Below are 23,901 nucleotides of genomic sequence, written 5' to 3'. Positions count from 1 at the left end.
CACTCACTTGCAAGAGCCACAAACCAAGTTTTTAATACTAGTTGAGGAAGGGATCATACAGGTAAGGATGAGATTTAACAAAAACTTGGAAGCATGAAATATTACTTCCATATGGACAGTCTGTGCACCTGTTTTGAAAATAAGATTCAGTACCAATAGAGATTACATACACAAGTGGGTGAATAGAGAAAGATTATCCTCTAGTTTACCCGTTGCTTGTCCCAATGAGCATTCAATTCCCACATGCAGAAGTGGGAATTCTTTTACTCTAAAAGGTCCCTGATAAAATCTGTGAGAATTACCCTTAAATGACACAACATGATAATAAAATTTACTAGCTGTGAATTACACACCTGAAACTACAGTAAATGTCATTAATTTTCATTGCACATGGCTTTACTACATGATCTTTGACAATTTGTGTAGCACATGAAAGAAGAAAGGAGTTAGAAGTTATGCAAAACACACACTGTTTTCCTGTCACTAGCACTCCCTTGTTCTCCCAAAGCAATCTGTGAAAGATCAACCCCAAGGTCAAAGGAGTATTGATTTTGGACTACTCAATATACATTTAAGGTTCAGTGGCAACTTGACAGTAAGATAACTCTACGAAACCTTTTGAAGACAAAATTCCAAGAATGTGGCAATAATGTACAAAAACATTCTTCTACTTATCTATTCTGTATAAGCAGGAAATCTCTATGCCCAGGACAGCTAAAGATTTAAAGTACTGCTCTATTCCAGCTGGTTAGCAGTGTACGTGTGTGAGAAATCTCATCTGTGTGTGTGACATTGCCCCACAAATATCCCTCTGGCAGGGACAGCAGAAACAGTCTTGGCAACAGATGCTTCTGGTCCTCACCTTGTTTCCAGTGCCTGCACAGCAGATACCCAAAGCCATGGCAGCCCCGTAACGCACATGGGGATTGTAGCTCTCTGACAGCAGGGAAACCACGCTCGGACACTGCTCAGGAGTCCTAAAGAAAGGGGGGGGGGAAAGAATGTTGTTTATTATTGTTGTTCTTCAAAATATGGAGGCTTCACTCTGTTCATATGGGAAAATTTGAAACTGTCCTTCCGGACGGTACACTTTGCATTTCTCAAAACATAACCAGAAGGGTGGAACAAATGGACTAAGAGGAGAACAGGGAAATGCACAAATGAATAAGCTTCCCTATCACTGCAGGTATCACACAGGTCCCACTAAGTCTTTCTTTTCAGATTTTTTTTAAAGATTATCCAGCAGAACTACACATCTATTGAGACTGAGGTCTTTATCTCTGGAAATCACACTGTTGTGACAGACTTCCCACTGGTGGAGGTTTACTCTCCATGAGACACAGTAGTTAATCTCTCATCAGAAGACAAAATACGCAACTCCAGTATTCAATCAGCCTTCAAGGTTGATGGGTCCCAAACTCCCATTTGCAATCACTGCTTCTGCTGGCTCCTCCTCACCCCCACCTACTGCTGTAAATCAAAGCACATGAGGGAATGCTGATACAACACACACTTCCAGCCAGTTTATTAGCAATGTTTAGTGCTGCCTCCTTACAAAAGCATGCTGTGATGTTGCTGCCTTCTAAGCCATCTAAAATGGAAGTATATGCTCCATGCCTTGCCAGCTGGGAAGCAGTGTCCTGTTGGTCACTACAGCAACAGGACTTCTAGCCCAGTGCTTGGGGAGCTGAAAGGGAACCCTTTATTTCCTACAGCAAGAAGCACACGTTGCAAATGCAGAGTCTTGTGAATTCTGAGCCTTTCTGAAGTAAGGCAGAACTCACAGGTGTGGATACATTCATTTCCCTCCTGTCTTTGTAGTCCTGTTTATCACTCCATTAATTCTGATGCCACACAAGCCACATCATAGTATCATACGCTGACAGCATTTCTAATGCAGCAAAGACACAACTGTTTGTAAAATAACCATCTCTGCATCAGACAAGTCTGTATTCTGAACTCCTAGGCATGGCAAGCACATCCATCACAGCTAGTCTGTTAAATCTACCCAATCTCATGACAGCATGAACACAAGACCGATGCAGGAATGTGGTTGGCAAGAACATGATCATGGAAAAGAAAGATGAGAAACTGTAAATTGCAAGTGATTTAATTATCTCTGCTTTCAAAATGCACATCATCTGGTTATCCACTCCTTCTCACTCTGTCTTGCAGACAGTTTTTTAATTGTCACATTCACAATCCTAAGAGCAGTCTCACAAGCCATTTACTTTGACTACAAACTAATTTCAGACTGAAACATACAAAGGAAGAGCCAAATGAATGTTGTTTTTAGTTTGCTACACTGAAAGACGGAGGGTGGTGGCAGTATATGTTGTACACAGGAATTATAGCATCATCTATGATCATTAAGTGTCTATCAAAGCACTCAACAACTCAAAAGGTAGAAAAACCACTATAAAGTATGCTCCAACTTTGGTTGGTTTCTACTCTAGCTATTATCTCTTCCCATTTCAACACTTCCCCATAGTGTCCTCTGATAACCAGTCCTAAACTCCTCTTTACACTCCTTTCTTCTACCCCAGTTGATCACAGGCAGGCACCACCACCACATCGGCTCCAGTCCTCCTCCAGCATTGCTGAGGGGATCCAAAGGCAGCCAGGTCTCAGACTATTCAAAACTTTGGCAGTAAAGGCAGCAAGTACCCTGATCTCCTACTTCACCCCTGCGCCCAGTCATCTGCTTCTTTATGAGTTTTCCTAAAATATCAGTGCGGGGAAAGAATCCCATCTACCACCACCCCCTTACAAAGGAATCTCCTCCAAATAGCAAAGAAAAAGAAGCACATAAAAGAGAGGAAAAAACACAAAGTTGCTGGAAACTCTGCTGCCTCAAAGACGCAGTCATGATGACAAATGTTAAGGAAGGAGGAAGAGCTCGAAAATGGAACAATTCTGTCCTGCAAACAAGCAGAACTGAAGATTATTAACTAAGACTCATTTAAAACTACCTATCAGCCTCTTGCTCAAATAACAGCTTTGATGCCAACAATGATTTTTTTTTTTTTTTAAACTGAGCTGATGTGAAGACCAGGAGTCACTAATCCTATAATAAATGAGCCCAAGCATTCAGCTGCACAGCAGACTTAAGCTCTTGCACAAAGACTCTTAACACCTTTATGTTTGCTTTACTTCAGCAAAATGTTAAACAGGCAGATTGTGAGGCAGAGAAAAACATCTTATAGCAAAGATGTGATCATGCACTTTGAAGCATTAATCATTAGATTCCTTTTCAGAAAGTTGGATTTTATAGAAGCATTAACTTGGACACATCTTTATGCCCGAAAATCCAGAAGTGCCAATAGTTTTTATCATAAAATCAGGATTAATGTACACTAATTGACTCTGGAATTCTTCGCCAGATTTACATTATTTGTGGCCATTATTTTAAATGCTTTTCTTTGAAAGCTATCCATTAAATGGTCAAACATTTTGATAGGAGGGTGCCTTCAGTAAATCCACTTTGGGAGTTAAAGCTACTTAACAGATCCCACCACTTTCCTCAGTAATGCAGTCTTCCAGAACCTGCAATCTTCAGAAAACATCTTCGCACATTAACAGAGAACTAGAAGGCAGAATCACAAAAGGAACGTGGGAGAGAAAGAGCACTGTAAAAATGATTATCAGAGGAACATTGTACACAAGAGCACTGTTGGCATCAATGCTTAAGCAATATCATTTGCTTGATCACTTTAATACTGAGATGCTTTTCAAAGTCCTACATGCTGTTGCCAAAGGTTTGTCCGTATAAACCCAAACCCACCCTAAATAAAACTTGTAAAATGCAAACCAATCCTGTCAAGTGATCAAAAGAAAAATTGAGAAGTCTTTGTAAGCAGTTACAGGCTGCAATCAGGGTCCCGTGGCGTTACTTCCAACTGGTAACTCAGTTGGGAAATATGATTAAACCATGACCACATCCTCCTCCACCTGTTCCAAGGCTTTCACCCTTCTCTTAGAGCACAACCACATGAGCTGCTGCCTTGACACTCTGCACACTGGAGGGGCAATCCTGCTGCTGACAGAGGAAGGTTCCACTTCACTGGTACCAAGCCCATCCCTCTGGTCACCCTGCTGGAAACCTCGACCTCCACCACTCTTTGTGCTGAGGGCTAAATCAATGTGGTCACTGAGTAGAAACCCCTGGTGGAAGAGGGAGAGAAGCAACAAAGAGTGTGAGAAAACTAAAGAACACTACTAAAAAGAAAAATGGTTTCTCTAAAGTCACACTCAGCAACAGGCTAGTCCTAACCAGTCCTAATACAGACACTTGTCTTTACTAAGAGTGACACACAGAAGATAACATCACATGAAATACCAGGATAACATTTGGAGATTTAGGGGGAAGAAATTTCATCTCCAGACTCAATTTTGGCCCCATCTTAAATGTCATAGTAGAAATTCTAAATCTGAAGTATCCTTAATATATTTTGAGGACAGAAGCAATGTACCATAGTCTTCTAGTCTGACCTTCCCATAACACAGTCCAGTAATTTCATCTAAAAATTCCTACATTAAAGCCTAAGGCATGTCTCTAAATTGGGTTGTATATCTTAGAAAGATAGACAATGTCTATTTTTAAAATCCAAATTACCTTTAATGTACTGGTTCCTTCCTTTTTTCCTAACACTGTCTTTGCTCAAGCAGCTCGCTTTTGCAATTACATTTTACTACAACAGCAAAACAATGACAAAAGAACAATCTGATTATTTCCTTCATTTAAATCTGAAAATTGCTCAACTGCTCCTAGATAAGCCGTCAAAACACAGATGTCAGTGAACCCTGACCCATATACAAAAACTCAACATCACAATTAACTGCAACTTTCTTCTGTTACCAGGAAACAACACTAATCAAGAAAGCCAAAAAAGCCTAAAAGTTTCTTCTAAAGAATTTCAATACAGTATTCAGCTACAGCTTTGTTTCCACCCCAAAGCAGGGTAAGTTTTACTGTTGTGATAAATGGGCTGCAGATGAAGGACTTCCTCCAAGATCCAGCTTGTTTTTTTCAGAAGTCATAAAGAAAATGAAAGATGCACCAAGACAGTAATGGGAGGTTCTCAGCAAAATGCAAGACTTCTCATTTTATTAGTTTTACTCACCAAGCGGTGAGTAAACCACCCTATGCAGCTAAGGATTCTGAATCTTCATGGAAACAGGAACCAGAGAGAACACAAAGGAGCTGCCTAAACACCCGCACAATTGCTCTAGAACTTCTGGGAAATCAAAGGAAGTTTTGAAATCTCCATTACTCCCAAAAAGAGAGGAAAGAAAGTTTTACTTAAGCCTTCAATGCAAAAATTAACAAAACAAAACCCAGAATGTTGACTGTTATGAACAAAATATGAACAAAACCCAACCAGATCAGCTGGACATGGAAGGTGATCAGTTTTCCTTTCAATCCATGATGTTGACCAGGAAGGTTCTCCATCATTTGCAAAGAACCCTGAAATTGTATTTCCTTTTTCCTTTTCACCGTGTTTCTTACAGCAGCGTTATTAGAAATCTGTAAGGAACATAAAGTCTTTTTTTCTGCAAGTAGTTACAACTGCAACATCTGCAGATACTGTAATTCTTGGTAGGCTTTGCCTACAACAGCCTTACTGGACTACTGAAAGTTGAGGAACATTGTTAGTTATGTTTACTCTTTAACAGTCCACTTTAATATTTATTTTTTCCAAGAGGCATGCAACACTGCCATAGGATAAATTAAAAACTCAGATTGCCATATCTTGAAGCATATTCCACTTAGTTTCTTAGATCACAGCCCAGTTAGAATCACATCCAAATACCTTTTTGGATTTCATTTCCAGTTCTGTAAGTTGCACATCTTGAAGGTTAAAGGATTATTGGCACTTCTCTTTATATTTCAGCTATATTTATTCATGAAACCCTGTGTACATATATAAGGAAATACAGATAATACTGAAAATAAACCATCACAATGATCTTGTGATTGAGACTAAAAATGGAAGTGTCTGAAGCATCACTAATATACACTTAATTTTTTTAGTCTAAATATTTAAGGACTTTACAACTCATTGAAAAATGAAATGTCAGAAAATGAAAGAACAATGTCAAATATATATTTTAAATTCCTCATTAAGTCTCCTCAGTCATATTTCAAAATTATTCTAAATATTTATAACTTGCTAAACTATTGGACATGAATTAATCATTTGATACAGAACTATTTCCACAAGTTGCTTGGGCAATGCAGTGACAAATGAAAAAAACAAACAACCAACTTAACTCTAGTTTAATGTCAACCATGGATGAATTAATAAAGGAGGGATGAGGATCTCTAACTGCACAATTTACAGTAATTGCTGAAGGGGGTTAGTGTAGCAGAGGGGAGAAAATACATGGTAAAACTGCAGGGAAAAATGCAACGAACTGACATATTTCAGTGTAGACTAAGCATGCAAACCCCGCCTCTTTCTCTCTGGACAAAAAGGATCTGAACTATTCCCCTGCCAGGAATTTCCTGTAACTAACACCATGTGCAACACAGCCTCCTTCTCCAAAATGTTTTTCCCTGAAATGCCTCCTGGTTGCTTGAGCAAGACTTGGTAGAGAATGAGAACTTCTAGGAGGCCTCCCACTGCCAGGAGGATGAGCCCGAGTGCTGCCAACAGGCACAGATGATGGACTTGAGGGATAAGCACTGACTGAACAACACTGTCACCACTGTCAGCTCATGCCTAGTGTAGCTGTGGCTCCATTCAAAGAAAATAGTATTGGAAATTTGAAAACAGAAATTGCAGCAAGGGGTGAAAAAAAAAAAAATCTATGCATGGTTCAAATACTCTGGTTATAGTGGAGCAGGAGTGGGGTCTGGCAAGATTTAGGGTTTAATGCACATTAACAAAGAAGAGGAACTAGGTGTGGGGTCAGACCAGTGGCTTGCACAAAAAGCCTGGCCAGAAGCATTCAGTGAAGAACCTGCTGCAGATCTGTAAAAGACACACAGGAGGATGTGTTTCTGAGAAATTATTCAAACCCAGGAAAGTTCAAAGAACATCACGAAAGGCAGATAAGTTTTTTAGCCATCTGAAAACAAACAAGCACGTATATATGCTCTGCAAGCCTACGTGCAGCTACACTTGTATCAGCTTCCTCTGTCAGTTCCTAAGAAAACTGTTTCCATCTGTATTTTAAAGTAATAATTTGATTTTTCAATTAGATATGAACGTGTTTATACAGCTTTCATCAGAGCAATCTACAGCCCCCAGCTGGTGCTTCTGCTGGGTAAGACACTGGCTGGGTGGCTGGGCCCAGAGAGCGGTGGTGAACAGAGTTAAACCCAGTTGGTGGCTACTCACAAGTGGGGTTTCTCAGGGCTCAGTGTTGGGACCATTTCTTTTTAACATCTTTAGCAACGATCTTGATGAGGAGATAGAATGCACTGTCAATGAGTTTGCAGACAACACCAAGTTGGGAGGGAGTGTTGATCTGCCTCAGGGTAGGGAGGCAATTGTATGAGCTGCAACAAACCCAAATGCCAGGTCCTGCACTTGGGCCACAACAACCCCATAGAACACTACAGGCTTGGGGAAGAGTGGCTGGAAAGCTGTCCAGCAGAAAGGGCCTGGGGGTTCTGATTGACAGGCAGCTGAATATGAGCCAGCAGTGTGCCCAGGTGGCCAAGAAGACCACCTATTAGAAATAGTGTGGCAAGCAGGACCAGGGAGGTGACTGTCCCTCTGTATTCAGCCTTGGTGAGGCCACACTTTGAATACTGTGTCCAGTTTTGGGCACCTCAATACAAGGAAGACATTGAGATGCTGGAGAATGTCCAAAGAATGGCAATGAAGCTGGTGAAGGGCCTGGAGAACAAGTCTTATGAGGAGCAGCTGAGGGAATGGGGGCTGTTTAGTCTGAAGAAGAGGAGGCTGAGGGGAGACCACATTGCCCTCTACAACTACCTGAAAGGATGTTGTAAAGAGATAGGGGCTGGTCTCTTCTCACAAGTAACTGAAGATAGAACAAGGAGGAATGGCCTCAAGCTGCACCAGGAGAGGTTTAGACTAGACATTAGGTGAAAGGGTTGTCAGATATTGGAACACGCTGCCCAGGGAGCTGGCTGAGTCATCATCCCTGGATGCATTTAAAAGTCATCTAGATGTGGCACTTGGGGACATGGCTTAGTGCTGGACTTGGCAGAATAGGGTTAATGGTTGGACTCAATGATCTTCAAGATTTTTTCCAACCTAAGTGATTCCATGATTCATCAAGGTGCCTCCCCTCTCCCAATTTATTTAAATTTAGCCATCCTAGTGGCTAAAGAGACGATTTTGTCATATACATTATGTTTTTAACATCCACTGAGACATTCCAGAGAAGTGGGAACACTTGATTTTCACTTTGGCCAAAACAGTCCTTTATTGCAGTAACCAACAGTGATGCTTCTCTGAGTGTAAAATCTGTGAGGTAACAACCTGTGTTACCTATAGAGGTAACACAGAACTCAAGCTGACAAAATTATACTTCTATAACTCTGATATTTCTACACTGAGGTGACTTAGGTACAATCTATCGTGCTGTGAAAAGAGATTGTGTGAAAAGTAGAAAACCCACCCTCTTTCAAGGTAACACACCAGCTCCAACACAGCTCGATCAGTAACTGATGCTGATGATTAGCAGATGGTCCTGATAGATGCAGACTATTTTTTCCCCAGAAGTCTTAATTCTGTTCTTTAAATTCCGATATGTAATATGAAGATGTGCACATGGCATACACCCACAAGCAGACCACTGAAGTTAAAGGACTCATCTATCTTTTACTGTACTTTCATGGTTTTAATCCAGCACATTTTTTTTGTTCCATTTATGGTTCAGATACACTACCAATTACTCCAGAAAGCTGTAATAATTCCAGTCACCTTTCAACAAGGAACTAGCTCAAGCGTTAATGATGAAGGAAAACAAGCTTCATCTATACAATCAGAAAGACAGAACACTAGCTGTGTTTAATCCAACAGAAATTTCGGTAAAGACTTCAAGTACAGTTAGATTAATGCCAGAAGAGCCTCCAATCTTCATAAAATAAAATGTAAGTTTATTAGACACAGTTGAGCTTAAGGAAAACTGAATCCAAATGCTCACCAGCCCAAGACAGTACTGTCCACTCTTGTTTTTTGATTTTTGTATGCTTTTATGTGCTCTGTTCTCTCAGTACTGTCAGGACTAACAATGGGGAGGTGGTCAGATAAGGAAACAGAATTACCATAGCTGGATTAATCTTTATTTCCTAATATATACTTTTCTGAAGAATAAATATATCAAAAGTCAATTGCAAATGAATACGACAAGGAATCTTACCAAGGTTTCCTTTAAACAGGAAAAAACAAGGAACTATTTTTCTGGAAATTCTATTGTATGATCTGAACGCACTTTAGGTCAAATATTTCTAATAATTTCTGGCAGAAGTCTTCTCTCTTTGCCCCCAACGTAGCTGTATCCTAAAGATATTCATGCTTTTTAATTATTTTTTTTTAACCAATATAAATTGATTCACAGTTCACTGAGGACCCTACCCAGCTCAAGCCTGGTAAGCCCTAACAAATCATGAAATGCAATGACCACTCACATACAGGGGGGTCAGACCATGATCTCATGGTCTCTTCTGGCCTTAAACTCATGTTCGCTGTTATACACTTGTCCAGCTAACATCCTTGGAAATGAACCCTATTTCCATTTTAATATGGAATTCTAAGACATACACACATTTGACTGAAAGTTGGAAGGTAACAAAAGAGAACACTCAAAAAGCAGCTGCATGAAGAAAGGATTAAAGTAACAGCACATGAACTTAAAATATTGTGCCAGACAATACTTTTATAAAATTATTCAATAAAGAAACTGGAGTGTTTATAGGGCAGCAGAACTTTTCAGGGTTAACTATGCTTCCGTCCAGAAGAGTGAGCAAGAGAGAGACAGAGAAGCACAGGCAAACACACACTATGATGCTTATAGCTGCAATACTGTAGCATGGAAGTATCGTTCACAGGATCTGCACATCCTGATACAGCTACAAGGAGCACATATTATAGCATGAGAGCACTGAAGCAATCAACTCTCCCTGGCTCTTTTCCAGCCAAACCCCACTCATTTATTTCCCTGCTTTTCAAGCACTGGAGCTGGATAACACCGGAATTAGTCAATCAACAAACAAGGGTAGCAGCACACTGCAAGCTTTGCTAATGAAGAAAGAAAACTGCAAATCACTTAAGTAAATAATTGAAAGAATGGAAGAGAAAGAACAGCAAGAAAAGAACACAGCCTTATTTCTATCTTTTTAAAATGTGGCAAGAGCGATTCTTGTCGTCTGTTCAAGAGTTAGAGAAAATACCTGAGTAAGAAATAGTTTTCCCAAATCAGAAGTTTTTATCCTTGGTCTTAGGAGAACACATGCTAACAAAAGCACACAAAGAGACAAGCTTTAGAAAAATTATAAAAATCAAAACCAAATGAACAACTTTTTTTTTCCAGAAGGTAGTGAAAAACCTTATTGTAAAACCCACCACGTGATGAAAATTACAAAGGATCTCCCTGGATGCAAAGTGAACTCTACTAAAATGCAAGAGAAAGAGGTAAGGCTTTTTTCACCTGAAAATTACAACACATCAAATCTTCTCCGTAACTGAGCATTCATTCAGCTGAACTCCGGGACAGCTGTTATAGTCTCTGCTTGAGAGGGGAAATGTAAGCGTTAAGTCTTCAGCAGAGTTGCCAGACAGAGAAAGAGAGAGAAAAGGCTGTGCTTAATAAAAGCCCTGCTCAGATTACCAAAACAAGTGGCTTACTAACTGCCCCCCCTCCAAGTAATGGGTAAATTTAGATGTCTCACAGTTCCATAAATCTTTACTGTCCCCTTGAGACTGTCATCAGTGTTTTATTGTCTACAGCTTCCTGACCCTCACCTGACAGATGAGGAACTGTGGACATTAAAACGGAAACCTCATACATAATTTCTGAAGATATTTTGGGGGTGACCCGCTGTGGAGAAATAGGATTCTTAATAAGGGGAAATATGGGAACTGCTGTCTGCCTACGCACACGCTGCTGGAGATTAGACACTCGAGAGAGGAGGAGTTGCATATACACAACGCCACCAACTGCCTTTGCATCAGTTTGTACTTGGAGCAAATCTACATACACCGTATCTAAAGGGAATCATTTAGCATCTATCTAAATTAATCACTCTTTACTGCTGTAGAAAGAAATTTAAAATAAAACAGGGGGAAGATAATACACTGCTTACTTTTCACAGATACTGAATTGTCTCCTAAAATCTTCTGAAACCCGAACCTCGCTATAAAGGGGAGACCAGACCACTGACCCCTACCAACCAGAGATGGACACAAGACAGGACTTTCATTTTTAAGACCTAATTGCAGTCAATAAGGCAAGGATAAAAAAACTGGATACCAGCTCCGACATGGTTACTATATCTCAAAATAGCAGATGACCAGTTTACCATACTGATCATGCTGGCCTTTCTTCAGGACCATCCTGGACCAGAGAGGAACAGAGAACTCTTACACCGTCTGCAATTCCTGTGCAAAATACAGCTCCTGAATACATTCTGCTGGACACAAAAATGTCCCATCCTTTACATTTCCTGAACGGGTCTGGAGCTGGCAATGGATCTTTGTCGCCTCTCTCAGTAACAGGAGAGCCCAAGCAGGACTACCCAGGTGACGAACAAGGAAACAAAGTGCAAGTGCGTTGGTCAGCTTTACTGATCCTCCTGGTGATAATCCCCACCATTGGGGGGAACATACTTGTCATACTGGCAGTGTCTCTGGAGAAAAAATTACAATATGCTACCAACTACTTTTTGACATCCTTGGCGGTGGCAGATTTGCTCGTGGGTCTGTTTGTGATGCCGATTGCCCTTCTCACAATATTATTTGGTAAGTACATTTGTTTCATGAGGCTAATATATGGGGTACAATTTGGGTAGGTCTCATTTATGCAGAAAACCTATTTGCTTTTCCACCATTATAATTTAAAAAAAAAAATAAAAATCACTTGGATGAGGGCTGCTAAATCTTTTGTCTCTCTCAGGTTAATATAGCTTAATATCTTTATGGGAAGTATAACCACTGTGCTTATTCTTTCCTTTGAAACAAAGCATTCAAAAAAATCACCTGAAACTTAGTGATACTAAATTGGAGCTGGACATGGGAAATTACATTTCGTATAGTGCAGTATTATTTTTAACAACAGCACAATGTTCATATCTGTTCTGTTGGATAGTACACAATTTGCAGGCTTCTCTTAAAAAACATGACTGAAGACTAGTTACCTGCTCAGTTCACTGAATGGGTTTTGAGCTTTCTAGGAGCCAGGTACATGATTTCACCTTAGTATTGACTCCAGGCTCCATGAGCAGTCAGAGATGGTCTCCAGCACCATCCATGACAACAAACTTGAACAGCACCAGTTCTAGAGAAACCAATATTCTCTCACCCTAGGGAAAGCAGCAGGTTCATAAAGCATCCCAAAGAATTAACTCATCTGTCAAGCCAAGTACCATGTCAAACCATCTACCTAATGTTTGAGACTCAGATTTACCAGTTAGTCTGGTTCATGTGGAAAAAAAATAGATATTTTTACATGAACATACATTGAATGTGACATTTTCTTTCTAGCTAGTCATTATGATAAAGCATGACTTTTATATTCTCTCATAAAGAGAGCTCATAAAGAGCCCAGCTTTATTTTCAGATACCGCTTTTGACAACTAATCAGAGGCAGCTCCAGACAAGTCTCTCTCTTGTACTCTTAAGGTTCCTTTGAGAATATATTTTAAATAGTCTATTTTTGTATAATATGAATGGAAAAAAATCCATGAGACCTTTTTCAGTACACTTACAGATTTACACAATTATCTGTAATGTACAGATACGACTGGACCCTAGGTGGGGCAGGGCAGTAATGAAAGGCAGCGGGAGTTCATTTTTCCTATGCTAAATCTCTAAGAGTTGCCTGAGCAACAAGCAAACTCAATCATAAACTTTCTTTCAGAAAGACCATCAGTAGCTTTAGTTTTCTGTAGATAACTGGTTTCACTAATAAAATGTGTTTATTCACAAATGCATTGAGATGGACTTTCTGTATGAGACAGACTGCTTCTCCCTGAACAGGAGTGTGAATTGGAGGTCAGATTTCAGTGTTGAGATCATAAAATAGCCTCTTTTCAAGCAACAGTTTTTAGAAAGAAAAATTAATATACATGACCAGGACAGTTATTTCTAACTTGAAAAAAACAGTCACTTAAAAACATTTGGTATGTCATGTATGTGCACATGTGTGTGTAGAGGCAAGAAACAGAGACATATATGCATTTTTACACACACATGCTGCAACTGCTTACTTCGTGCCAAAGGCCTAACTGATAATAAAACAAATAAATGTAAAAAGTACTAGTATTCAACTAACAATCAATACACAGGGAAGGCAAGTTCTGGATTTTGTGAAGTTGTTTCTTGGTGGTGGTGGAGTTCTTTTGGTTTGGATTTTTATTATTATTATTTTCATTTTGCTAAACCAAGAAATCTTTTTAACTTTTTATAATGAGACTTCTGCTCCTTAATCTTCAATAGTTCCAGTGCTAAACCCTGGTTACAGCAGTTTAAAGCATGCCAGGAGTCTTAAAAGTCAAACAAAAGCATCTTTCATGCTGCAGGAAATTTACAAGAAAGTAGCAAAATTAGTTATATTTGATTGTGACCAGCCGTCCACGTAGCAGTGGTTAAAACTGAAATTTCTTGCATACAAGTCCTTTTGGCAGCCAACCAGAAAAACTGCTTTGCCTCTTCACTGACTGGGAGAAGATGCTGAGGTGTTTACTGAGGTTTAAGGCATGAACAAAACATGAGGAGTTACTGGAATGAAGCTAGAACAGATATTTAAATACATAACAAGTCTAAATCTTGAAGCTACATTAGCCAGATAACTACTTGAACACAGAATAATCACTGACAGCCAGAGAGCAAATTAAATCTAGCCTCCTGGCACTTCCACACAGGAATGTTTCCACAATATTGAAATAGCTGGGTGCAGCTTCGAGATAGAGAATACAAATATTATGCTTCTGATATGGGACTGATATCTAATTATGTAGAGAATATTTGAGGGAAAAGGTGTGAACTGAAGTGCAGTCACATTACATGATTCTGACTGTAAAAACACATGTGTCACAGAGCATTCAAATTCAAAAACTTCTACAGATACTGGCTCCCAACTCTGGCAGTAAGCTTACAGAAAAATCTTCAGAAAGAATTGTCTCTGGAATAGAAAACTGCCCCCTCTAAAAATAAATAAATTTGTAACTTGCTCACAGGTACAACACCATGAGCAGCAGATTTATTTCTTCTCAGCAGAGTGACCAAAATGTTGTCTGGTACAAACACACACTGCCGTTTTCATTTAGGAGTGTGAGTTTCAGAACACACAAACAGATCATTGCTTGCTAAATTCTTCTAATTTCTTTAAAAAAAAAGAAAAAAGAGGGCACATTAAGAAATAATTGCATTCTCTGAAATCTAGCTTTCAAAAGAGTTATCCAAATTTCTTACACTCAGAATTATGGGAGGAAAGGAAAAATGTCGCTATTCATTGGACAGTGAAATTAGCAAATAAACTTGAGATCAGAAGTCTGCTGTCCATGGCTTGTTGGGCTATGGGTTACTTGAAGACTGTGAATGTACCATCTTTTAAAATATATTATCTATTCCTGATATTATTCTGCTTAAAAATCAGAAGGTAATGCCAATCATGGCTGCAAGCCATGATTTTTAAAATATTCCAGAAACAACCACCACCTTAATGTTCCCCCATTACTGATGACAAGCCACAGCAAATCTTCCCTTCTTGCTCGTGCAAACTACCAGAGAAAACCGCTTTAATTGAAGGCTCTTTTCCAAATCTCATATATAAATACAAGTAAAAAAAGTTGATTCCTCACAAAGCAACTCTAAAAAAAAGAAAATTACTTTGACTAAATTAAAAAAAAAATGTACATGACAGTCACCAACTACTGTTGAAGCTGAGAAATAAAGTCAGGCAGCCATGGGGGTGAAATGGCACAACAGCAGCCTGGAAGGGCCAGGCCTGTGCTGAACAGTGTGTGATGAATCTGCACACTGACATGAGGGTGAACACCCTCCCCAGGGCTACAGCAGGCACATGGATTTGAAGACTGAAGCCTAGGCTTAAGTCAGGTTGTGATTAAACATATCCAATTTCCATCTCACTAAAAGCATCATTATCTAACAGCAACAAAGTCCTCTACAGGCAACATGTTGCAGTCACCCTTAGAGCAGAAGAACAAGCGGTTTCAAAGTCTATTTAATGGTGTCTCTTAATCATGCCCACACATGTACACAAGCAGTGCTTCCTCCCAAACTTTTAAAAACCTTTTTGGTTTATAGCAGGAGCAGCTCTTCTGTACCATACTTTGTTTTAAGGATTACACATTTCCAAGGCATTTCCTATAAATCAAGTTTTTCTTAAATAAAGGTTCATGAAAGGTAGACAGTTTTGGTAAAAGCTCAACTCTTAAGGTGCAAAGCAAATCTTAAAATATGCATTTTATCTTGTATTAACTCAAAATAAGAAAAAATAATCCACCATAGCAGCCCTGCTGCTGCACTGGGAGGATCCAAGGCAAAGTCTGTAGGAAGGAGGAATACCTTTTTCTCTTATTATACCACCTTACAGTTGGAGAAACCAGATGAGTTTTCAGGCAGGCACATTTGTCAGGTAAGCCAGATATTTAAAAAACCCAATCCTCTACCGTGTTTAAATCAGAATTTCAACTTCCAAGGAAAAAGAAGGTGGGGAATCTCAGTCAGCCCAATAAATGCTCTGGTCTGCTCCAACAGTGTGGCTCTACACTAGGCTCATCAGAATGTATAACAATCCAAACTAAGCAAGACCTGCTAATGGCATTGTATTGCTGCTTGGCAGGACGTACTTATTTTACCTGCAGTCTGAATTAAGAAGCAGGACAACAAGCAAGCAGGTTACTATCATGTTGGTCAGAGATGCTTCCTGAATCCTGAGGGGAAATTATTATTCCACCCTTTCCCTACAGCCAACTAACAGAATAGGCCAGTGATACACAAAATGACCACCAGGAAAGCAAAAAATCTTAGCCCAGAGCAGTCCCTCAAACACCAGGTACAGAGTTTCTAACACAGGTGTTACCAACAAATCAAAATAAGTAAAAGCAAATACACCACTGTATGAATCCTAGACAACTACACGACTCTTCTGGACTTTAAGGTATCAGTTTAATAATATTTGTTTTGTTTAAATAATAATCATATTCTTCAATTATTACCAGCAACTGAATTTAAAGTCTACTCTGATTTTGTTTGGATATAAAACCATCATCTCATACAAATATAATACATAGTGCTATAAGCATGAACGAGATAACTTACTGCCTTCTGCACTCAGTTCAAAACAAGACCAAAATAAAGACAAAGCTTTCTCTGTTCAGTTGCACTGATCAACTAACAAAAGCTCTTATGACTCAAAAATGTACAAGGTTGCTTTGCATCACATAGCTGTTTAAATCCATCTATATTTAAAAGAAAGGAAAGAGCTTTTCATTGCAAAATATTTGAGGGTTTTCTTCTGCAAAGAATAAATTAACAACAAAAGGAAACAATTTATCACACTGTAATTCTCCAGAAAGCAATGCAGCTATAATCCAGGGAGCAGCACTTAAGCACCCTCCAACAGAAGTATTAACTCCTCACTTGAAATCCAACTATCTGACATCCTTCAAGATATGAAATACACTTTCCATTATTCACATTTTATCTGAACTAATTCTTCACCATAGTCAAAAGAAGCCATCTTATTTTTCTGGAGTGAGCAGAAGCTTTTAAAGCCCATCATATAAGTTATTTCTTTTAACTCTATTATTTTGTCTTGGTTCTATTCTGGCTCAAACCAGGACACTTGTCTTTTTTTGTGTGTTTTTGTTTCTGAACAGCTGGTTTCATGAGTCACAAGACATTTTGGTTTTCCGGTTTTTTTCTTCAGAAAGGTATCATACCTTACACTACCAGATGAAAGTGCAGATAGAAAAATTAAAGATGAGTAAGCGTTTCATAATATACTAGTAACGACTTCCTCGTACCTGCCTGACAGATTAATTTTTTTGAGGCATGATTTCAACAATTACATCTATTTTAGGAAATGGGCAACTAGATACTAAAATTTACTGGCTAATCATCTGAATACAGACCACCTATTCCCCTTCTGCCTCAATGCCTACCTCATCCATACCTGAAGCCCGCTGCTTTCAAGTTCAGTTCAGGGCTCCATCCATCCACCCATTCTCTTTGTTTAGCCGGTGAGGCTTCCCAGCAGAATAATTTTTTTCCATCCTCTAGAGTTTATAATTCAAGTCAAGACAGCACCGTTATAATTTCCATCTAACAGTCACATTCTGAAATGTTTTATTCTCAATGACCACATTGGTAAGACTGTGCATGACAATAATCCTGGTTGTTTGGCATCCTCAGCACAGAGATCTATTCATTCAGAGCAAGGAGATTAAAACCAACCTGATTTGCTAGAAATATTTTTTTTTCCCTTAATCATCATTCAGTGAAGAAGTGATTTCTCTGCCAATACTATGAATGCGCCTACTAATTGAGTACAGCTGATTTTTATAAGGAAGGAGAATATTTAGTAGATCAACTTCTACCATTAAAAATGCAGAAAACTTCTGTGTTCACATGTTCTTCCCTAGGACTGCAGAACATTTATAGACACACAACACTAAGGAGCCATCTCAAGTTGAACAGTGCTAGCACTGGATTACAACACAAACTCTTTGTGAGTGAAAATCAAGCAGCGGTCAGTTTCACTTAAGTCCATTGGGTTTTGATTTGCAAACATGCATGGGGAGACCCACCTCTCGAAAACACCAGCCTTTTGGAAAGTTGAACACTACAAAACATTTATCTCGGACACCATGCAGTTGACAGATCCTATGCTTGCTACAAAAATAAACATGAAAGACAGATAACTACTGTAAGAAACCAAGTACTATTGCCCTTAAGGAGAAAAAAGAGACATGTGCAAAAGCCCTTTAATTTTTAGAAAATCATTACTGAGATACAAGAGCCCTGCTTTGCCACATCAGTGCTCAAGAGTATCTGCTCAAGTGACACAGGAAACCAATTTTAAACTGTTTTAACTAGATTCTTCAAGATCACCACTCAAATTCAACCATGGTTCTGCAATGATTGACTAATATATCGGCTATTATCCATTATCTCAATATAATACAACCTTGAATTATAGGACTATCAAGGAGACCTTGCTGAAATTAATCATTTAACAGCAGGGAGTGAGGACCAAGCACAGTCATGGTCTGTTTTTTAAAGAACTTTCTTATCCAGAGTGCTTGTCACAAAGAGCTTATGATCTAAAAAGGACAAAAAGACAGGAGAAGGCTGTAACACACAAACAGCCTGATCAGTATGATAGCAGCAACCATACCAGCTAGGAGCTAACTAAAAAGTAAGACAAAACCCAACCAAGGCAGTGGCTCTTGTATTACGAACTTCTCAATGGTACTGATGCCAAGGGAAAACCACACACTGAAAACTCTGGAAAAGCTCATATTCTAATGAATTTTCTGTTCTCTTTCAGACAATGCCTGGCCTTTTCCAGCTGCCCTGTGTCCTATATGGCTGTTTCTTGATGTCCTCTTTTCCACGGCTTCCATCATGCACCTCTGTGCCATCTCACTAGACCGCTATATTGCGATTAAAAAGCCAATCCAGGCTAGTCAGTACAATTCATGGGCTACAACAATCATCAAAATCATCGTGGTTTGGCTCATTTCCATAGGTATGTGAGATTTGTAGACTGGAAAAGGAATGCAGAAGCTTTTTGTGTCCAAAACAGTAGGTGAAAGCTGAGCTAAGTGGAAAATTTGGCCAAGATCTATTGATTAGCAGACCCTAAAACCTGAGCTGGCCTAGGTCCACCTCTTGGATCATATATAGCTTTATCATAAAAGTCTGCCTGAACCATCGCTCCTTATCAGGCTTACCAGAAAGGGCAAAGATTGAGTAGGGATACACATCACTCTTCTTTGTGGTCCTAAGAGTCCAAAAAACAAAAGACAACATCTGCATGCATAGCAGCTCTCCTAGGAAAGCAAGATTTCATGTTTCTGTGGTAGTATATTCCATCTCAAACATGATTTTTAAGCCTTGAGTAGCTGGTGCTAAAATCTGCGCCTTACAATTGTCCCATGAAGAAAGTAAAAAAAGTTAACTGATTGAAAGATAAGTGAGTGGCTGGTAACATTCACACTGCAGACTGAGATGCCCTGGCAATATAGCACACAGAAAGGCTAAATTCTAAGCAAAAAATCCCAACAACAAAAACAAGCCTCAAACAGATTATATAAATCATGCCAGCGTATAAACTTGTATGGTATTAGCCCCTCTGTGGTGTGATGTGGGACCTCACTGGTCTTTTATGCTTAAAAGAAACTCCAAATGTTAAATGAGCAAAGAAGGTGAAAACATTTAATTCCAATAACTGAATGTGTGCTGAAGGCAACCATGAGCATTGTGCTGTATGCTCTATGTGCAAGAGAAAGAACAAAATCATGATGCATTTTAAGGTCAATGATGTATAGGAGAATGGATACAACAACCTTCTTGGCTGATGCATACATGCCTAAAACAAAATTCCAACTTGAAAAAAAACTCTGGAAGAGCTGTGATGATTGGAGAAGAGATGCCATCTCCATTTTATCACAAAAAAAAAGGAAACTCTTACCATGACAAGGCACTTAAAAGTGGACCTTTTAATGCCTGATTTATTGTTATTAATGAATGCTGCCCTTTCTAATTTCTTCCTTATCCAACACAAAAGTACCGGGCAGCTGAGCTATGGTTCTATTAATCATAGGTTAATTTGGTTCAGTCCTCATTTTGGATGTTTGCTGTATCTGAAGGTGTGCCTCTTCTTAAGAAGGAGATCAAGTGGCTGAAGGGTAAACCACTTTGCTCTTGCTGCTTTCAACCAAGTTCAGTGAGGAGAGTAGCAGAAGAATACCGTAAATCCCTAGATCTCACTAGGTGGTATCAGGAAACCTCAGACAAATAACCTTCACCAGACTGCAAGGAACCTATTGTTTTTGTTGTAATGTCAGACTACTGGCAAACAAAGTGCTGACTGTAATTTAGTGGTTGTAAAAAATTCATTTAAAAGACAAGACTGCTAACTTTAAAAAAAAAAAAAAAAGTGGTGAATTACAGAGCTAGCTAGCCTCATTTAAACACTCTTAAATATGCAAGAAACTTTAAACAACACATCCATCTCAAACACACACTGCACAATTCTGGCATCTATTTAACTACTTGTATACACGAAAGAGTCACGAAGGGTGAAAAAAATCAGCTGTGTCCAGTCATTTGACTTGGTTAAGATAAGAGGGAAAGACAAGGTTTACAGAACTGCCCTCCAAAAAGTAAAAAGGTTACCTCAGGGGGGTGTGGGGGGGAAAAGGCAGATGGCATTAGGGAAACATTTCACTGGAGGAAAAACCATGCTAATTCTAACAACTAAAGTCAAAGCAATTAATCTGTTTTACACTTGAGAATTTGGCAACTTTATACTGCTTCCTCAGTCACTCAGGGTTAGGCCCAATCTCCTTGGAGAGGGCACTCTGTTTAAGCTGAGCTTGCCAAGTCTCACAAAGTACTGTTTGCCCAATGACCCACATGATGATCTCAGCAATTCATGTTCTCTGTCACCCTGTGCCCACTCCAGAGCTCGCTCTTTAGAGACCCGGAAGCTTTAGTTCCCCAAAACAAGAGATTGCAAGTAATTGGACTCTGAAGTCCTTGTTTTTTCTCCTGTAGGCATTGCTATTCCAGTTCCTATCAGAGGCATTGAAGATGGAAACAGTAGCTCTACAAACATCACATGTGTCCTGATGCCTGATCGTTTTCATGACTTCATTCTGTTTGGATCAGTGGCTGCCTTCTTCATTCCCCTCACTATCATGGTAGTCACTTATTTTCTGACAATCCAAGTGCTGCGCAAGAAGGCCTACTTGATCAACAAGCCACCTCAGCGCTTCACCTGGTCAACAGTGTCCACAGTGTTTCAGCGTGATGTAACACCTGCCTCCTCACCAGAAAAGGTGGCCATGCTAAATGGCTCCAGAAGGGACAAGACTTTGTCCAATGATGTGCCTATCTGCAGAACATCTACAATTGGAAGGAAGTCCATGCAAACAATAACCAATGAACAAAGGGCATCAAAAGTCCTGGGGATTGTATTTTTTCTTTTCTTGTTGATGTGGTGCCCATTCTTCATAACCAACATAAGTTCAGTTCTGTGCAACTCCTGCAACCAGAAGGTTTTTCAAAAGCTTATGGAGATATTTGTTTGGATAGGATATGTATCTTCAGGAGTGAACCCTCTTGTCTACACACTCTTCAACAAAACATTTAGGGAGGCCTTCAGCAGGTATATCACTTGCAACTATCGGACCACAAAGCCTATCAAGGCCCTTTGGAAGAAGCGATCAAGCAGAATCTCTTTCAGAAGCTCTGTGGCAGAAAATTCCAAGCTCTTTGTCATGCATGGGATGAGAAATGGGATTAACCCCATTATATACCAGAGCCCAATGAGGCTGAGGAGCTCACCCATCCAAACATCTTCAGCTGTTCTGCTGGATACATTGCTGCTCACAGAGAATGAAGTTGATAAAACAGAAGAACAAGTCAGCTATGTATAGTGGAATGACAGCCATGTCCATAACATAGTATTACTGTATGTATCATTATAGTATCTGTGCTATAAGAGGGTATAAATACTATTGTTTTATGTTATTTATGCAAGCAATATCTTATACATTTATACTAATTCCTCTCCTCCAAAGTCTCCTCTATTTTAACTGCAACCCCATGGTGGCAACCACAACTTCATGCTGTGATAAATGACTAATGCCCAACTGTAGCCTACAGGAAGAGGGTAATAAATAAAAGCTAAATCAGTGTGTCCGACTTCAGTTCTCATAACCTTTAGCCTCTTAAAAGTACAATAATTACTTTTTTGTAAGAAAAGCATCTCTAAACAAACATTACTTTAACATTCACTCTGGCAAGATGACTAAACCTTTGTGGTTTTACTGTAAGGGTGGGCAGAACCTCTTACCTACTTAAATTTCAACTCCATTAATCTCAAGTACACATAAGCCTGGTGGTGTCAGATTTATCACAGGAAACTGCCCTTTGGTCTTTTCATAGTAAGAAAATGAGAGCATTTTACCAAAATTGGACAATATCACATCAATGATCATGAGTAAAATAGGACAAGCAGTGCCTGGAGCATCCCTTTAATTTATATGAACAAAATTCCTTTTTTATGACCATTGGAACTTCAGTGAAAGCCTTCCCTCAGCCAATATAGTTCACACAAAGTAGAGAAATCACAGATAGAATAGCTATTTCATTTGAAAATAGGAGCAAGTGTTCAAGAGACAGCAGAGACAACAGTGCTCTCTAGACCCACACACATCCATAGTCCATCCTCACTCAAAATAATTTCATCAAACTAATGGCATAAGATCACAGGTCCCAGTCTGCACTCTCAGATGTTCAGGTCTTTTCCGTAGAAAAGAATCACTCATCACAATCCACAAAAGCTACCAGAGTCTGTCATCTGGGAAATCAGGAACTTCTGACAGTTTCAGGCCATCTCTCTTTGGGAAGGTAAATCTGACTTCCCCAAAGTAGTGGAGTTCTTACAGTAAGCAATGAGCTCACTGTTTTTTTTGACAGTTTCCTTTTAGAGTAAAATTTTCAGTTTGGGTTTTGTTTTCATTTTTTAAATTTTCAGAACTTTTTAGTTACACACTAAAATTATGTACAGCAAAAGGCCTACATTTTTTTCATCTGCAGAACAGAAAGTACTAAAGATAAAATGTCCTTCCAACTTTTATTTATATATATTTATTTTAAAACATATGCAAGTTCAAAACAGAGCCTAACATAACAACTGCCAGAGTTCCAGGATAAAGTATTAAAAATACTTCTGTGATACTTAAGAGTAATTTGTCTCCCTCCTCCCCTTTCTAGTGATAGTCACTAGCCACTTAAGGTAGCAAATAAGCTCTAACTGCTCTTACTCCTCTTTCGTTAATCAAAATTTGTTTAAGAGGATCCTGTAGTTGAAAGCCAGAATTGATGGATTGCTATAGCTGTGAAAGATGCCTGTACCCAAAAAGATCTGAGAATCAGAAGCCTTTAATAAGATCTGGATTACTTTGAAGCTCAAGGGAAAAGGGAACAATAATAAAACAAACCTAAAAAGCCAAAACTTCCAGTTATGTAGCTGAAAACACCACAGGCTGGTGTTTCATTAACCTAAAGCAGACATCTGGAACCAGGTAAAAGTGCAAACACTCACATCCATACACAGAGACGAAACAAATCCTTTGCAATGCAGGAACCAGCTTTCTTGAGGACTAACACCAAGTAGCAAACAGGCACAGTGCTGCTCCTGAGGGGATATCTCCCAGCAGCCAGAGAGCAAGAAGCAGTCATCTTTGAAAACTCTTGTGCTACTTAAATAAATCCATGCTAATTAAACAAAAACCATTCATACAGCAAGCAGCAACCACTTACTTCCAGCAACAACTTAAATTTTCCCTTTCCAGCAGGAACATCACAGCTGGCTCACAGCAGCTGGAAAGAGCAAGAGGTAACCTAATTCTCTTCTATCTGACCCTATTCTTGTCAGTCTGCAATGAGCAATGACCTGAGGAGTAATTTGCTCTACATGTCCCACAGAGAATAATTC

The 23,901-nt window shown here is 39.3% G+C and overlaps 2 protein-coding genes across 2 annotated transcripts in view; one reads left to right on the top strand and one right to left on the bottom strand.

Annotated features, from left to right (window-relative positions):
- Positions 1–23,901, bottom strand: part of PSMD1 (proteasome 26S subunit, non-ATPase 1) — a 72,268-nt gene that overhangs the window by 23,897 nt on the left and 24,470 nt on the right. The window contains exon 17 of the mRNA XM_051626793.1: positions 863–977. Coding sequence (XP_051482753.1) covers positions 863–977 — 115 coding nt within the window. The remainder of the gene's footprint in view (positions 1–862; positions 978–23,901) is intronic.
- Positions 11,270–22,095, top strand: HTR2B (5-hydroxytryptamine receptor 2B). The gene is made up of 3 exons (XM_051626834.1): positions 11,270–11,942; positions 18,718–18,918; positions 20,952–22,095. The coding sequence occupies exons 1-3, from the start codon at positions 11,627–11,629 to the stop codon at positions 21,833–21,835; spliced, it is 1,401 nt and encodes a 466-aa protein (XP_051482794.1). The 5' UTR covers positions 11,270–11,626; the 3' UTR covers positions 21,836–22,095.

The sequence above is a fragment of the Apus apus genome, chromosome 8, assembly GCF_020740795.1.
Source record: "Apus apus isolate bApuApu2 chromosome 8, bApuApu2.pri.cur, whole genome shotgun sequence".
NCBI classification, from domain to species: Eukaryota; Metazoa; Chordata; class Aves; order Apodiformes; family Apodidae; genus Apus; species Apus apus.
This window is presented reverse-complemented; position numbering and strand designations above follow the sequence as displayed.

Bases quoted from the DNA above. Each gene is read 5' to 3' on its own strand.
- HTR2B (XM_051626834.1), top strand. From the start codon at position 11,627: ATGTCCCATCCTTTACATTTCCTGAACGGGTCTGGAGCTGGCAATGGA. The intron at 11,943-18,717 runs GTAAGTACATTT...GTTCTCTTTCAG, and splicing joins CCTTCTCACAATATTATTTG to ACAATGCCTGGCCTTTTCCA. The intron at 18,919-20,951 runs GTATGTGAGATT...TTTCTCCTGTAG, and splicing joins GGTTTGGCTCATTTCCATAG to GCATTGCTATTCCAGTTCCT.